Raw genomic sequence first — 16,485 nt, forward strand, 5'->3', positions numbered from 1 at the left:
GACTGCCTTTCATCGTAATCATCGTGCTCTTGTACTTTACACAACACAGCGTTGTGACAGTCAAACATTATGAGATGACATAAAAAGGGTAAATTAATTAAAAGGATAATTTTTTTGGATATTAAGTCATAATTATATGAGAAAAAAAGTCAAACTTTCACATATCTTGTCATAATTACTAGATAAAAAATCAAAATTCTGATGTAAAACCTATGACATAAAATGTAAAAACACAGTATATAACAAATGATAATTATTAAATAACGTCCAAATTTGATGTAAAAGTATGGGCTTCCTTAGACGTTTATAGCATAAAATCACAGGCAGAAGCAGAAAATAGTTTGAGACTCTATTGGCTGACTGCTGACTGCACCCTCACAGTTTCACTTCCTCAAAGACCAGGAAACTCTTCAATTAAGTGAATTGTTGAGCTGAGATTGCTGAGCTGCTTTACGTCTCTGTAAAATGGCAGAAGCCAGCATTTTAGTGGCTCAAGACATGTTCAGCTGTTCAGTTTGTCTGGATCTACTGAAGGATCCAGTGACCATTCCCTGTGGACACAGTTACTGTATGAACTGTATTACAGACTGCTGGAATCAGGAGGATCCGAAGGGAGTTTACAGCTGCCCTCAGTGCAGACAGACCTTCACTCCAAGACCTGTCTTAGGTAAAAATGTGGTGTTTGCTGAAATGATGGAGAAATTGAATACAAAACTACGCTGCTACGCTGAACCTGGAGATGGTGAGTGTGACATTTGTACTGGAACAAAATACAAGTCTCAACTCCTACTGTCAAAATCACCTCTAACAACATGAGAAAACCTTTTTTAAAGGTAAGAAGCACAACTTGATGGATGCCACTGGCAGACCACAGAAGACCTTGAGGAATATTGGCTCCATTCTTCTCACCGCGCAAGAAAATGAAGTGCTTTTCAACCACCTGGGCAGGAAATGCAAGGTAAGTTCTCAAGCATTTGCTTGATTTCTTTGCCAGATTTTGTTCAGTCATGATGAGGTCTGATGTTCCCAACTCAAACTGCAATGAAGGTATCACTAATGATTCCATTGGATTGATCTTACTTGTTCATGCAACCAAATAATACATTATTAATCGGATTGACAGCTCAATCGGACTGAAAAGCCTTCATGTAAACACCTTAATCGATCCAATTGAGCTCGATCCAATTTAAATTTTGATCAGATTGAAAGGGGTGGCTAGTTCCTTTTCTAATCTGATTGAAAAAAACATGTAAATAATTGATCGGATTGAAAACCGAAACTGGAATGGACTGCACATGTGCGATGACGTACAAATGGCATAATGTATAATGCACAGAACGAGCTACAGTTATCAGGCTTGTTCGACTTTATGCAGTGCTTTACGCAGACCGATCAGCGGCTGACTTGAAGCAGCGCATGTTTAGAAATTCTGTCCGAATTGAGGTTAAAAATTCTGTCCGAATTGAGCGCAGATGCCACGTCACCGGACGTATGCCATCAAAGTACCAGGAGAGTGATTCGAGAGCAGACGACAGACTGAGTCATAGCATAACTATGATAAACAAGCATAGCTTCTCATAAGCAGCTATACAAGCTCTGATGACAAAACAGCTGTTTCATGGTCGGATTCACTTTATGACAACGATCACGTGTGTTTTGTGTTTATTCTGATACCTTCAGTCCCACTAATGCTAACAAATCTCTATTTTTATAACAGTAAAAGCTATTTTCATGTATTCACAATGTTAAATTGTTTATCATGTTTTTCAAAATAAAACTGATGAAAAACATAGACCACACTTCACTGGTATTTAAATAGGCTATGTTGAACTTTATTCTTTTACAGACACTGTATTAAGTAGTACATAAAGTATTGAATCAAAAAGGTGTCTGAAACATCTGTGTATTTTACAAATATTGCATTTATTTCTCTTCAGCTGTGATACAGTGTGCAAACACAGCACGAGCATAACTACAGGAAGCAGAAAGTGTCCGACTTCATGTCTCCAATTTCAGCCCCTCCCCAACTGCAATGACTGTCGTGTTATTCTAAAATTCTCCTAACACTCATTGTCTGTGAATTGGAGCTGAACAACATTCCATCAGTCCTCACTTCATACTCTCATTCACAGACATTTAATTTAATTTTGGGCGCGGGATGGGGTGTTTTTATTGTTTGATAAATATAAACAGCACGGCATAACTGTTCATGTGCTCGTCGTCTCCTAGTCATGAAGTAGATGAATGTTAAGTCTGCTCTTTAAAAAAAAAAAAAAGAAGAAGCAATGTGTGAGAATACTGTAGTATACACAAAGAGTGGGGAACTGTATATTCGTGCAGTGTGTGCATGCCAAAATTCAACTCTGATTAGAAGCTTGTGACATAAACACCCCAGATAGCATGTAACCATTGAAACAATGTTGAGTCAGTGTTGATGCATCAACGCTGATTACATTGAAATGACATTACAAAGTGATGTTGCTTTAGCATTACTCTTGCACCCTCGGTTAATATTGAAATAATGTTCAGATTTCAACCACAAATCAATAGTGTTAATATTGCTTCAACATTACAAAGTGATGTTGTTTCAACGTCACTTTTGCACCCTTGGTTAATATTGAAATAATGTTCAGATTTCAATCACAAATCAATGGTGTTAATATTGCTTCAACATTACAAAGTGATGTTGTTTCAACATCACTTTTGCACCCTCAGTTAATGTTGAAATAATATTGAGATTTCAACCAAAAATCAATGGTAATAGTATTGATTCAGCATTACAAAGTGATATTTTATCACTTTTGCACCCTCAGTTAATGTTGAAACTATGTTGAACAAAAAATGAATGGTAATGCTATTGAATCAACATTACACTATGATTGATTCTGCATCAGCGATGCTAAAGCAAAACTGCAATTAACTAAAATAATCAATGATAATATTGTTGAATCAGCATTACACTATGATGTTGAATCTCTATAATTGTTGTTGAATTAACACTGAAATTAACAAAAATAATCTTTGGTAATATGGTTTGATCAATGTTACAGTGTGATATTGATTCTGAATACATTTTGTTGAAACACTGAAAATACAACTGAAAAGGAAGGTCAACCAATGTTGCCATCTAATGTACCAAGTTAATGTTGAAACAACATTGATATTTCAATGGTGCGTCAACAAATTCCTGGCCATTTCAAAATCTTCTCAAAACATTTCAAGTCAATCTATTTTATTCAATCAATCAATGACTCAAATATATTAAAAGATCATTCTTCAAAAAAAGAAAAGGGGAGAAATAGGACAAAAGCATTTCAACCTTTAAAAATAAAATTGACTTCAGAAGTCTGATGTCATTACTACAGGTGGTCCTACAGGTGGTTCAGGTTTTTCTGTCTTACATCAGACTACTGCCTCTTTTCGTTTGGGTTGTTACTCGAAGCATGATGTTACTCAAGAACGAGTCAATTCAGTTGCCACATTCAAGAATATTAATATACTAAACACAATATGATTTACTTTAAAAAAAAGTCACTGAACACAAAATATTCTAAGTACGATTATAGTATTGTTAAATTCTGTTAATTTAATTTATTTTTCTAATATCTATTAATGCTTCAATATCAAAAGAAAGCACTATGGTAGGGATGTCCGATTTTATCTCCAGCCCTAATTAAACACACCTGAGGCAGCTAATCAAGGTCATTAGGATCAATGAACACTTCCAGGCAGGTGAGTTGGGGCTAAACTCTTCATGAAGAGGAACAAACACCTGTGAGCTATAGCCATTAACTATATCTCAGTTCATTTTCTGTGAAACTACATAGCATTCAAGTAACAAGTTTATCTTGTAGAATAAAACATTTTTTTTTTCAATTAAAATTTCTTTAAAGGGATAGTTCAGCTAGAAATGAAATTTCTGTTGTCATTTTCTCATCCTCAAGTTGTTCCAAACCTGTATGAGTTTCTGTTGAACACAAAATAAGATATTTTAAAGAATGTTGGTAACCAGAAAGTTGACGGTCTGGTTACCAACATTCTTCACTCTATCATCTTTTGTGTTCAGCAGAAGAAAGAAATTCATACAGGTTTGGAACAACTTGAGGGTGAATAAATTATGACATCATTTTCATTTCAGGCTGAACTATCCCTTTAACGCTGCAGATGCACCTTGTGTAGACCTTAATCTCTTTAAAGGGATAGTTCACCCAAAAATGAAAATTCTGTCATTTACTCTCCCTCAAGTTGTTCCAAACCTGTATGACTTTCTTTCTTCTGCTGAACACAAAAGAAGATATTTTGAAGAAAGTCGGTAACCAAACGACTGATGGACCCCATTGACTTCCATAGTAGGAAAAAAAAAAATACTATGGATGTCAATGGGGACCAGCAACTGTTTAATTACCAACATTCTTTAAAATATCTTCTTTTGTGTTTAACAGAAGAAAGAAAGTCATACAGGTTTGGAACAACTTGAGGGAGAGTAAATGATGACAGAATTTTCATTTTTGGATGAACTATCCCTTTAAATATCACAAAATAGCCATGTCAGTCACTTTCTTAATAAACACAAGATGTTTTGTGTTATTGTGTTTCAGTGGAAACAAGCTAAACTGAATAGAAATCAGTTACATTTCTCAAATTGAATACAGATTCAGGAATATTAATGATTACCTGATTAAGCAGTAATAAGTACCAGGTCAGATGATTATGCTTTCGACAACAACTCAGTGTATAATCAATGTCAGTATCATCAGGAGGGTGCTTCTCTCTTTTTGTGATTGTCCATCTTCATCTGCATTCACTCCTAAAGGAGCAATGTGCTCTGCATGCAAGCATTGACGGATGCAAGACATCCTGGGCTTTGTTTGCGGTGTAACATTCTTGCTCATGTTCATGTCTCCAGCACTTCAAGAAATCTGTTAAATGATGTTAGAACTTTAGTCAGGAAATTACTAATAAACTTTACTAAAGCAAGATGCATTTATTAAGAATGTAGAAAAATAGATGCTTTACTCAAACAGTTAATAACTTTTTAATGTATCTAATTACAGTGAGTAACAATACAAATCATACGCAAATAAGCATGCAAAACAAAGGAAGAGAGAAATAATGCACCATTTGAAACTGTGCTAGAGAAGTCATGTATGTAAGGTGCTTCAACAAACAACACTTCTGTATAGGATGCACCTATGTTTTCTCTCTAATGAGGAAGCATTAGACCTACTTAGAAGTGCGCATGTAAAACCAAAATGGGCGTTTACCAATCAGTGGCCAATTTCAAACCACAATAAATGTTTTTCAACCATTTTTCAACAGACTTGCTAAACCACCCCACCCCTAAACCAAGCCCCCAGGTAAAGCGGCTGAAAATGCCCATTGTGGTTTGAAAACGCCACTGATAGAGAAACACCCACTAGTGTTCTGCAGAGATACATGCCTGAATGATATTGTGCTCATAAACTACAAATCACTGTTAGTTCAATGTCACTGTCTCCACCCATGTGTGCTGTTGGCTTTCATCAAAATTTCAATGCTGATCCAACACACTTTAAACACGGAAATGTCAATCTCAACCAAAATTATGGTTTGGATCAAAACTCAACATTGTATCAATGTCCCCATGCTATCTGTGCGATTTATTTCAACACTTTACTTACTTTGAAAATTAATGTATGTTAGTAGATTTAGTAACAATAAATAAAATGCAAGTAAAAAGCATGCTAAAAACAGAAATACATTATATGCACCATTGTTTGAAACTCAGAGAGTTCATGCATGTCAAACACACAAGACTTCCATATAGGACGCACCTTGTGTTTTCTCTCTAATAAGGAAGCATCAATTAACTACTGAGAAGCCCACATGCAAAACCAAAATGGGCGTATACCAATTAGTGCCAATTTACTAACTACAATTGTTTTTTTCAACCATTTTTCAAAAGACTTGCTAAAATCATGAGGGCCCACCCCTAAACCAAACCCCCAGTGTATTAGAGCAAATGAGGTAACACCATTGAAAGTGCCCATCATGAACTGAAACGCCTGCACATACATGCCTGCAAGATCTTGTGCTCATAAACTAAGACTCACCGTTAGTTCAATGTCACTATCTTCACCGTGCTGTTTCCTTTCATCAAAATTTCAGTGCTGATCCAACACTTTAAACATTGAAATTTTTATGTCAACCAAAATGATGGTTTGGATCAAAACTCAACATTGAATCAATGTTACCATGCTGTCTGGGACGCACATCAACCTGATCATTTATTTATTGTTCATATAAACACTAGGTTCGGGTTTGTCAATTTTATTATTTTAGGCCTATGCATTTATGCACATTTTCAAACTCAAATTTTACAAAGTTTTTACATTTTGGAACTAACGCTAGGCTAGATTTTAAAATTAATTTGGGTCAATTAATCAACCTTAATGATTTATGTGTTTATACTTATTTATAAACATAAGTTGCACCTAATATATTATTATTATTATGCATTGATCTCATATTTTGATTTTTGCAATGACTTGTTTTATGTTTAATCATCAGTGTAATACATTTTTATCGGGCTGTTGTTGCATAACATGCTGATACTCAAATTAGTCTATATGCAGGTGGGTTTTATTTTGGAAATGTTTGTCCTGGTTTAGTTCAGTGTCTGGTGCTGTGCTGTAAACTGCTGTTTTCTGTTTCCTCATTCTACTATATTACCTGTTCTGTTCCAACAAGATTAAAATCATGTTGTTCAGATAACAAAAACTAAGGTTCCCTTTTCAAACAAGGGCAGTCAGGTTTCCATAGGGCCTCGTTCCTCTGGAAATGGGAATCAGGCGTGAGTAACTGGACTTGCTGGACTTGTTTCTTGACACAGGCTCTTGAATGCTTCACATTCCTGGCGGCGTTGGATGGTGACAGTTCTGTGCTTAACATGCACTTGCAATATCAATACATTCCAGAGGCTCAGTCACCTTTTGACATATTTATTTTGTAAGCCTTTTTATATTCAAGCGGTGTGTTGTGGCATGATTGAAGTGGTTGTGTTGTCCACACCGCTCCTCTGAGGAATCAATTTAATTGCTCTGAATCACAGAACCATGAGCTGAGACTTCAGAACTCATTCATTTTTGTTAGTATTCTAAGGGAGCTCTACTAAATGCACACACCCTAGAACAGGACTGCTCTGTCAGCCCACCCTGAGGATGTGGTACGGTGGGCCATGGTGATTTTTCTGCTGTTTCTGGCAATATGTGGTTCTCCTCATGCATGTGAATGAATGTGGGTGTTGGAGAACCAATCCTCTTAGGTAGTCTTTCCTGCTGGTCAAGTTTCTTATAACTATAAGGACTCCCCATGGACAAAATCAAGCCCTCCCTACATTTGTTCTTGTTTGCGAAGCCGTTTCACTCAGATATACGTCACAATAGGAAAGAAAAGACTAGCGCAACTTCAGTTTCATGCCAACTTTAATTATCTCATTTTGTGTAATATAAAATACTTATCTACGATATAATATAAAATGATCTATGATAATGGGCTGTGCTCTTCTCTAAAAGCTTTGACTACAGTCGTAATGCACTAAATGAGCCATGTGCCTCATTCTCATCATGATTAGTCTGAGAGAGTGTTTTCATTCACCGGCAGCTTCGTGTGGAGACTCTCAAAGGCGTTTTACCATGAGTTCTGCACTCTTCGGAATGAAGCTGTTTTCACTCAAATTGTCATGAGGCTTTCAGGCGGTTTTATGACACTGCGGTATAATCATGTCCTTTACAGATTAACCACCGTATGTCCAGATCGGTTGAACTACATAATTTGTGGTAGTTTTATGGCATTAAATATTCCCTTTCAAGGGAACTCGCACTGCGTCGCAATGACGATACTTTGGGGAATCCCTTCAGCGTCAGCGCTCCTGAAGTCACTTGTCAAGTCAAGTCATCTTCATTTATATAGCGCTTTTAACAATGTAGATTGTTCCAAAGCGGCTTTACAGAGATACAAGGATAGTTTAAAGTAACATAGATTGTTTTGGCTTTATAGCAGTTCTTGAATAAAGTTATTTTCCAGCTAAAGTTAATTTGGTTGATTCACTTCGGTCGCAACGATCATTAGTTATTAACTTAGGGGACGCAAACACAACACCGTTTTAACAGGAAACTCACAGACTTTAAACGCGAAACTTGTGAGAACGTTGATGGCGTGCACATGCATATTACGAGTTTAGTCTATACGCTGATTTCACGCAGCCGCCATTTTGAAATCGAAAGTGAGGCTCTGGTGGGAAAAACCCCGGAAGTAAAGATAAACAACAATGCCTTTGGACTACCAACCTGAAGCTGCTGCCGTGATTTACACTTTTGGATGTTAATATCCAATATAGGATATGTATATAGTTCATTCCTGCTTCTTTTTTTACTTTCTGAATTATTAAAAAAAATATTTTATTTATAAATGAATTTCACTGTATATAGTCTAAAGTATTAAAGAAATGTATGTACATTTTTAGAATTTACACAACATCATTAAACACAACAATACGCCATCGCATTAAAGGCGACACTTCCGGTTTTCTTCCCACCGGAGCCTCGCTTTCGATTTTAAAATAACGGCTGCGTGAAATCAGCGTATTGGTATGCGCATTTGAATATATGTGCGCAGGTTTGTAATTCCCTACAAACCAAGCCTTAAAAAAATACTTGTCTGGCCTTAACATTTTGATACAGAATTTTCCCGACAATGCTTTATCTGTAGAGTGGTAAAGGGAACCTCCATAAGGAGAAACTAGTTGGCACTTTAGCACCCCGTTATGACATCGGGTCCAGGTGCAGGTCCTTCATCAGATCTGGATACAGCCTGGATCCGGCAGGCTGCGGGAACACCTCGGGATAAACAAAAAAATAAAATTAGATGCCATTCTTCTTATGATGTAACGAGTACATCAGGATTTATGGGAAGTGTTCCCAGTTACGGCTGACCTGATCTATGCAGCCTAACATTGAATTATAGAAGTCTATAATGTGTTATGTGTATGCTAGGTCAAAGAGATGTGTTTTAGTCTAGCTTTGAACGGACAGAGTGTGTCTGCTTCCCAGACAATGGTAGGAAGACTGTTCCAAAGTTTTGGTGCCAAATAGGAGAAGGATCTACCGCCAGCAGTCGATTTTGATATTCTAGGTATTATCAACTGGACAGAATTTTGAGATCGCAATAGACGTGAAGGACTATAATGCGTTAAGAGCTCGCTCAAGTACTGCGGAGCTAAACCATTTAGTGCTTTTTAAGTAATCAGCAATATTTATTTAGTCAATGCAGTGTTGACAGAACAGGGCTAATATGGTCATACTTTCTGGTTCTGGTAAGAACTCGAGATGCTGCGTTTTGGATCAGCTGTAGTTTGTTTAGGAGTTTCAATATTTTTCCTATTTAAAACTTGACTCTTCTGCAGTTACATCGTGTACTTAAACCGACGGAAAATGTAAAGTTGCGATTTTCTAGGCTGATATGGCTAGGAACTATACTCTCATTCCTGAGTAATAATCAAGAAACCTTGCTGCCGTACCATGAATGCAGCATTTAGGAAAAATATCGAAACTCTTTGGTCATTTTTTTGAGAGAGATGCTAATGGTCTTGTCCGATTCAATGATCTATGCTAAGCTATGCTAAAAGTGGTACTGCCAGATCCGGAGTTCGGCTGAATGGATTCGAAAACGGTAAAACTCAACTGTTTAACTCTGGGGGAGTTGTAAAATGAGCCTATTTCCAAAAAAAGTGGAGTATCCCTTTAATTAGTTGGTTGAAGTGATTACACATTAATCTTCTTCTTTGGTGGACTCAAATTAGTCTATATGCAGGTGGGTTTTATTTGGGAAATGTTTGTCCTGGTTTAGTTCAGTGTCTGGTGCTGTGCTGTAAACTGCTGTTTTCTGTTTCCTCATTCTACTATATTACCTGTTCTGTTCCAACAAGATTAAAATCATGTTGTTCAGATAACAAAAACTAAGGTTCCCTTTTCAAACAAGGGCAGTCAGGTTTCCATAGGGCCTCGTTCCTCTGGAAATGGGAATCAGGCGTGAGTAACTGGACTTGCTGGACTTGTTTCTTGACACAGGCTCTTGAATGCTTCACATTCCTGGCGGCGTTGGATGGTGACAGTTCTGTGCTTAACATGCACTTGCAATATCAATACATTCCAGAGGCTCAGTCACCTTTTGATATATTTATTTTGTAAGCCTTTTTATATTCAAGCGGTGTGTTGTGGCATGATTGAAGTGGTTGGTTTGTCCACATCGCTCCTCTGAGGAATCAATTTAATTGCTCTGAATCACAGAACCATGAGCTGAGACTTCAGAACTCATTCATTTTTGTTAGTATTCTAAGGGAGCTCTACTAAATGCACACACCCTAGAACAGGACTGCTCTGTCAGCCCACCCTGAGGATGTGGTACGGTGGGCCATTGTGATTTTTCTGCTGTTTCTGGCAGTATGTGGTTCTCCTCATGCATGTGAATGAATGTGGGTGTTGGAGAACCAATCCTCTAAGGTAGTCTTTCCTGCTGGTCAAGTTTCTTATAACTATAAGGACTCCCCATGGACAAAATCAAGCCCTCCCTACATTTCTTCTTGTTTGCGAAGCCGTTTCACTCAGATATACGTCACAATAGGAAAGAAAAGACTAGCGCAACTTCAGTTTCATGCCAACTTTAATTATCTCATTTTGTGTAATATAAAATACTTATCTACGATATAATATAAAATGATCTATGATAATGGGCTGTGCTCTTCTCTAAAAGCTTTGACTACAGTCGTAATGCACTAAATGAGCCATGTGCCTCATTCTCATCATGATTAGTCTGAGAGAGTGTTTTCATTCACCGGCAGCTTTGTGTGGAGACTCTCAAAGGCGTTTTACCATGAGTTCTGCACTCTTTGGAATGAAGCTGTTTTCACTCAAATTGTCATGAGGCTTTCAGGCGGTTTTATGACACTGCGGTATAATCATGTCCTTTACAGATTAACCACCGTATGTCCAGATCGGTTGAACTACATAATTTGTGGTAGTTTTATGGCATTAAATATTCCCTTTCAAGGGAACTCGCACTGCGTCGCAATGACGATATTTTGGGGAATCCCTTCAGCGTCAGCGCTCCTGAAGTCACTTGTCAAGTCAAGTCATCTTCATTTATATAGCGCTTTTAACAATGTAGATTGTTCCAAAGTGGCTTTACAGAGATACAAGGATAGTTTAAAGTAACATAGATTGTTTTGGCTTTATAGCAGTTCTTGAATAAAGTTATTTTCCAGCTAAAGTTAATTTGGTTGATTCACTTCGGTCCCAACGATCATTAGTTATTAACTTAGGGGACGCAAACACAACACCGTTTTAGGAGGAAACTCTACACAGACTTTAAACGCGAAACCTGTGAGAACGCTGATGGCGTGCACATGCATATTACGAGTTCAGTCTATTGGTATGCGCATTTGAAGATATGTGCGCAGGTTTGTAATTCCCTACAAACCAAGCCTTAAAAAACTACTTGTCTGGCCTTAACATTTTGATACAGAATTTTCCCGACAATGCTTTATCTGTAGAGTGGTAAAGGGAACCTCCATAAGGAGAAACTAGTTGGCACTTTAGCACCCTGCTATGACATCGGGTCCAGGTGCAGGTCCTTCATCAGATCTGGATACAGCCTGGATCCGGCAGGCTGCGGGAACACCTCGGGATAAACAAAAAAATAAAATTAGATGCCATTCTTCTTAGTCTATAATGTGTTATGTGAATGCTAGGTCAAAGAGATGTGTTTTAGTCTAGCTTTGAACTGACAGAGTGTGTCTGCTTCCCGGACAATGGTAGGAAGACTGTTCCAAAGTTTTGGTGCTAAATAGGAGAAGGATCTACCGCCAGCAGTCGATTTTGATATTCTAGGTATTATCAACTGGCCAGAATTTTGAGATCGCAATAGACGTGAAGGACTATAATGCGTTAAGAGCTCGCTCAAGTACTGCGGAGCTAAACCATTTAGTGCTTTGTAAGTAATCAGTAATATTTATTTAGTCAATGCAGTGTTGATAGAACAGGGCTAATATGGTCATACTTTCTGGTTCTGGTAAGAACTCGAGATGCTGCGTTTTGGATCAGCTGTAGTTTGTTTAGGAGTTTCGATATTTTTCCTATTTAAAACTTGACTCTTCTGCAGTTACATCGTGTACTAAGACCGACGGAAAATGTAAAGTTGCGATTTTCTAGGCTGATATGGCTAGGAACTATACTCTCATTCCTGCGTAATAATCAAGAAACCTTGCTGCCGTACCATGAGTGCAGCATTTAGGAAAAATATCGAAACTCTTTGGTCATTTTTTTGAGAGAGATGCTAATGGTCTTGTCCGATTCAATGATCTATGCTAAGCTATGCTAAAAGTGGTACTGCCAGATCCGGAGTTCGGCTGAATGGATTCGAAAACGGTAAAACTCAACTGTTTAACTCTGGGGGAGTTGTAAAATGAGCCTATTTCCAAAAAAAAGAGTGGAGTATCCCTTTAATTAGTTGGTTGAAGTGATTACACATTAATCTTCTTCTTTGGTGGGCAAAGGGTACACGGCAGCAAGTCAGGCAGGTGCCTGTTTACACATTATGGCCATTCATCAAGCTTATCAGGCCGACCTGCTAGGAGATTTAGATAAGGGGGAGAATATCGATATTGAAGATATTAAAGAGTTGAGTAGAGCCACTGATTTATCTCTCCACGCTACCAAGGAGGTGGCCCGCGCAATCGGCTGCTCCATGGCAGCCCTGGCAGCGACGGAGAGACACCTATGGTTAAATCTGTCTGGAATCAAAGAAAGAGACAGAGCCTTCCTTCTCGATGCCCCGCTTGCGCCTCCTGGTCTCTTCAGCGACGCTGTTAGCTCTGTCGTCGAGAGATTTCAGGAGGCAAAGAAGCAAGCAACGGCATTTCAGAAATTCATCCCCCGCCTCCAGAAATCTCATGGGGCTCATGCTGAGAAATCTCAAATCTCATGCTGCCAAGGGACAGCCCCAGCCATGTACGTCTGGCTCCTCGTACAGACAAAGGCAGAAAGACAGTGTTGCTAATCGAGCCCCTCCACAACGAGGTAATACTCTCAACCGAAGCATGCGAGTCAGAAAATGGATTTGAGGACCGTTATTCTGACAAAACGGGCTTCGGGAAAGAGGTCCTGATGGTCAGATCAGGCCTCTGAGGGCGCCCCCTCTGGGGGTGGAGCGAATTACACCCGATCCTACGCGGAGCCCTCAGGAAATCGATTTGTTAACCTCGCCGCTCACGACGCTTTGGGGCACAACGATTTCCGATGAACACAATCCTCGACTTCTGCTCGTCAAGAAGAAAATAGCAGTCGCGGGGAGTTCGTTCTCCATAGAGAGGCCTGTAGAAAAATTTGTTCGGCTAGTTCCTGCCGGGAATTCACTTCAGGACACCGGAGCTGCTACCTGCTAGGAGATTTAGATAAGGGGGAGAATATCGATATTTTAGATATTAAAGAGTTGAGAAGAGCCATTGATTTATCTCTATGCGCTACCAAGGAGGCGGTCATGCCAGGAATTCGCTTCAGGACACCGAAGCTGCTACCTGCTAGGAGATTTAGATAAGGGGGAGAATATTGATATTTTAGATATTAAAGAGTTGAGAAGAGCCATTGATTTATCTCTATGCGCTACCAAGGAGGCGGTCATGCCAGGAATTCGCTTCAGGACACCGAAGCTTCTCTTCAAGATACTCTGAACACCAGCCTCGAGAGGCTGGTTTCGCTAGCAAATTTTATGCACGTCTGGGAAGCGCTACCCATTATATCTCAGTGGGTAGTGTGTACCTTAGCAATTCAGGTCTCGACCACCGAAATTCAAGGGAATTCTCGAAACAGTGGTAGCCCCCGAACGCATGCAGGTTATGGAGCAGGAAGTTCAGTCTCTTCTGGCAAAGGAGGCCATAGATCTCATTCCTCCCGCAGAGAGAAACACTGGGCTCTACAGCCGGTATTTTATAGCTCCAAAAAAGGATGGATGATTACGTCCCATTATAGATCTTCACCAAGATCTATAATTCGCCAATGTATCTTTATTTTATTCTATTTATCTATGTTTGTAATTTGTTTATTATTTTCTATGCAGATTCACTCCCCTATAAAATCACCCCAATTATTCTAGAATTCATTCTTTTCAGAGCTATTTAAATCATCTGGTGAAATTGTAGCTGTTTTCACCATGCACAATTGTTCATAATTCACAATTGCAGAATTAATTCGTTTTATATATTAGTTTAATTTAGTTTTATTTCGTTTTTGTGTCCACAGAGTTTGTGTTCAGCAGTGGTACAGGTCTATGGAGCCGACAAAAACTCATCCTGGGTGAAGAAGTGCAGTGGTGTGGCCTGTCTGGTGAAAGACAGCACTCAGAGGTCTTACTTTATCAGGGTGTTTGATATAAAAGTAAGTCAGCAGATGCTCCATGTGGGTCAGATGTGTTTTTTTATGATTCCCTATATCCCTATATATGATTCTCTTGCTATTAATATTAAGTTAATGGTTTCTTATTCTGGTTTGACAGGAGGGAAAAATCTTGTTTGATCAAGATTTGATCAACACCTTTACAATAAACTGCTCCAGGCCTGATTTAATCACATTTGCTGGACATGTAAGTGCCAAGATATAAAGCTAGCGCAAGTTCTGCCAGGGAGACTCAATCATTTACGTCACTAATTGCCTTATCAACTACCCTATCATTTCCTTGCTGTAGTATAAAAGGGCAGCCCTTACTCATATCTGAGTCCGCAGATGCTGTTGTTCCAGCCACCACCTTCCTCCCCACCACCACTAAGACGGATCTTCTCCTCCATCCTCCCCCATCACGACCACCCAGGTGTCCACTTTCACCATCCCTAACATCACTAGATGGGCTCTTCTCTCCAACCTGAAGTCTTCAAGACGCCCTCCCTTCCATCCACCCCACCACCACCAGAGGGCCCCCTTCATCGGGGGTGAGCGGCGCCCCTGCCTTCATCTTCAGTCAGCAGTCGCTGATTCAATACCCCTGGAATTCGAGTCATGAACGGGGCCTCCGCCAAAGAATTTGATTGCTTGCTGAGCTTATTAATAAATGTCTATGCTACAGCATTAATTCTCCCGAGTCTTTCTGGCAGAACTTGTACCAACATCCCCTTTGCGCGTTCTGTCCATGTGTTCATATACGGTGAACGGGACATGTTCGGTTTTAGTTTTGTCGTGGCCACAACATATTAACTATATGAGGGAACGATATATTTTTCTCATGGCCATTACTTTTTTGTGTTGAGGGAATGACATCTATTTCTCATGGCCACGAGTTAAATGCATAAACAACCTGTTCGACCATAGCAGCCTGGAATTATCAAAAATGGATAGACCTATAATAATACTTATTTTTAATTAAGGAAAAGTGCGGAATTAAGAAATGATTACATTAACATATTGCCCATTATATTGTATTACGCATAATTGTAGCACACACACACACAAAATAGCTGCACACACTCTGAAGACTCTGGTGTGGCGGCCACTTTTACGGGATTTTAACATATTTAACATTTAACATATTAGTCTATATATTTATTTTTATGTAGGTTTAATATGAATAATAGTAATAATAATAAAGACACAATCAGTGAATGGTTTTAAAAGGCAGTGAGATGGGATAGATACAAATGTTTTCTTGTAAGCCTATATTATCTTATGTTCTTACATATTCTTTTATCATTTATTGATAATAACAAATTTCATTGAAATGCTGTCTATAGGCAACATCGTGCGTAATATAATAGGCTATACAATATGTAACCATTTCTTAATAAAAATAAATATTGTTATAGGCCTATCCTTTTTTGATAATTCCAGGTTGCTGTGGTCACGCAGGTTGTTTACGCATTTAACTCCTGACCATGAGAAAAATATATCGCTCCCTTAAACATAAGATCTCGAGACCACAACAATATGTCGTGGCCACCACGAAAAAACTAAGTGAACTGAACATGTCCCCTCCCGTTCACCGTACATATCGGTTTTGTACACTTGTACTTCACCTCAGCAGACATAAGGAATGTGCCACACCCTGATAAAGCTGGGATTAAAAAGTCAATGTGAAACTGAAATTGCTTTTTTCATTTACATCTCTGCAATTTTTTTTTTTTTTTTTCTGTTGACATTTGTCAGTGAAAGCAGCTTTCCTGTTTGAATAACTCTTCTGAATCATCTGTGTTTTGATTCATGCCTTATTGTCTGTCTGCTGTTTCACGACAAGCAGAGTGTATATAAAGCATCTTTACTGTGTGTTCATCCTCAGGCGCTCCAGTTCGGTCTCAATTTTGACAGTGAAGAGGAAGCCAAGCGCTTCAGTTCTGTAACTGATGATCTTCTGGTTAGACTGAGGAAAAGCGGTAAATAACAGCACAGCAGGCTGTATCTTTACTTTACTTCA

The 16,485-nt window shown here is 38.7% G+C and overlaps 1 protein-coding gene across 1 annotated transcript in view; it reads left to right on the forward strand.

Annotated features, from left to right (window-relative positions):
* Positions 1–465: 465 nt before the first annotated feature.
* The window catches only part of LOC308689262 (uncharacterized protein), a gene marked incomplete at its 5' end in the record, with an annotated part of 41,067 nt that continues 25,047 nt past the window's right edge, over positions 466–16,485 (forward strand). Inside the window, 5 exons of the mRNA XM_081362916.1 lie at positions 466–742; positions 834–958; positions 14,331–14,465; positions 14,584–14,670; positions 16,351–16,444. Coding sequence (XP_081219042.1) covers positions 466–742; positions 834–958; positions 14,331–14,465; positions 14,584–14,670; positions 16,351–16,444 — 718 coding nt within the window. The remainder of the gene's footprint in view (positions 743–833; positions 959–14,330; positions 14,466–14,583; positions 14,671–16,350; positions 16,445–16,485) is intronic.

The sequence above is a fragment of the Scardinius erythrophthalmus genome (genome assembly GCF_964197995.2).
Source record: "Scardinius erythrophthalmus genome assembly, chromosome: 4".
NCBI lineage: Eukaryota > Metazoa > Chordata > Actinopteri > Cypriniformes > Leuciscidae > Scardinius > Scardinius erythrophthalmus.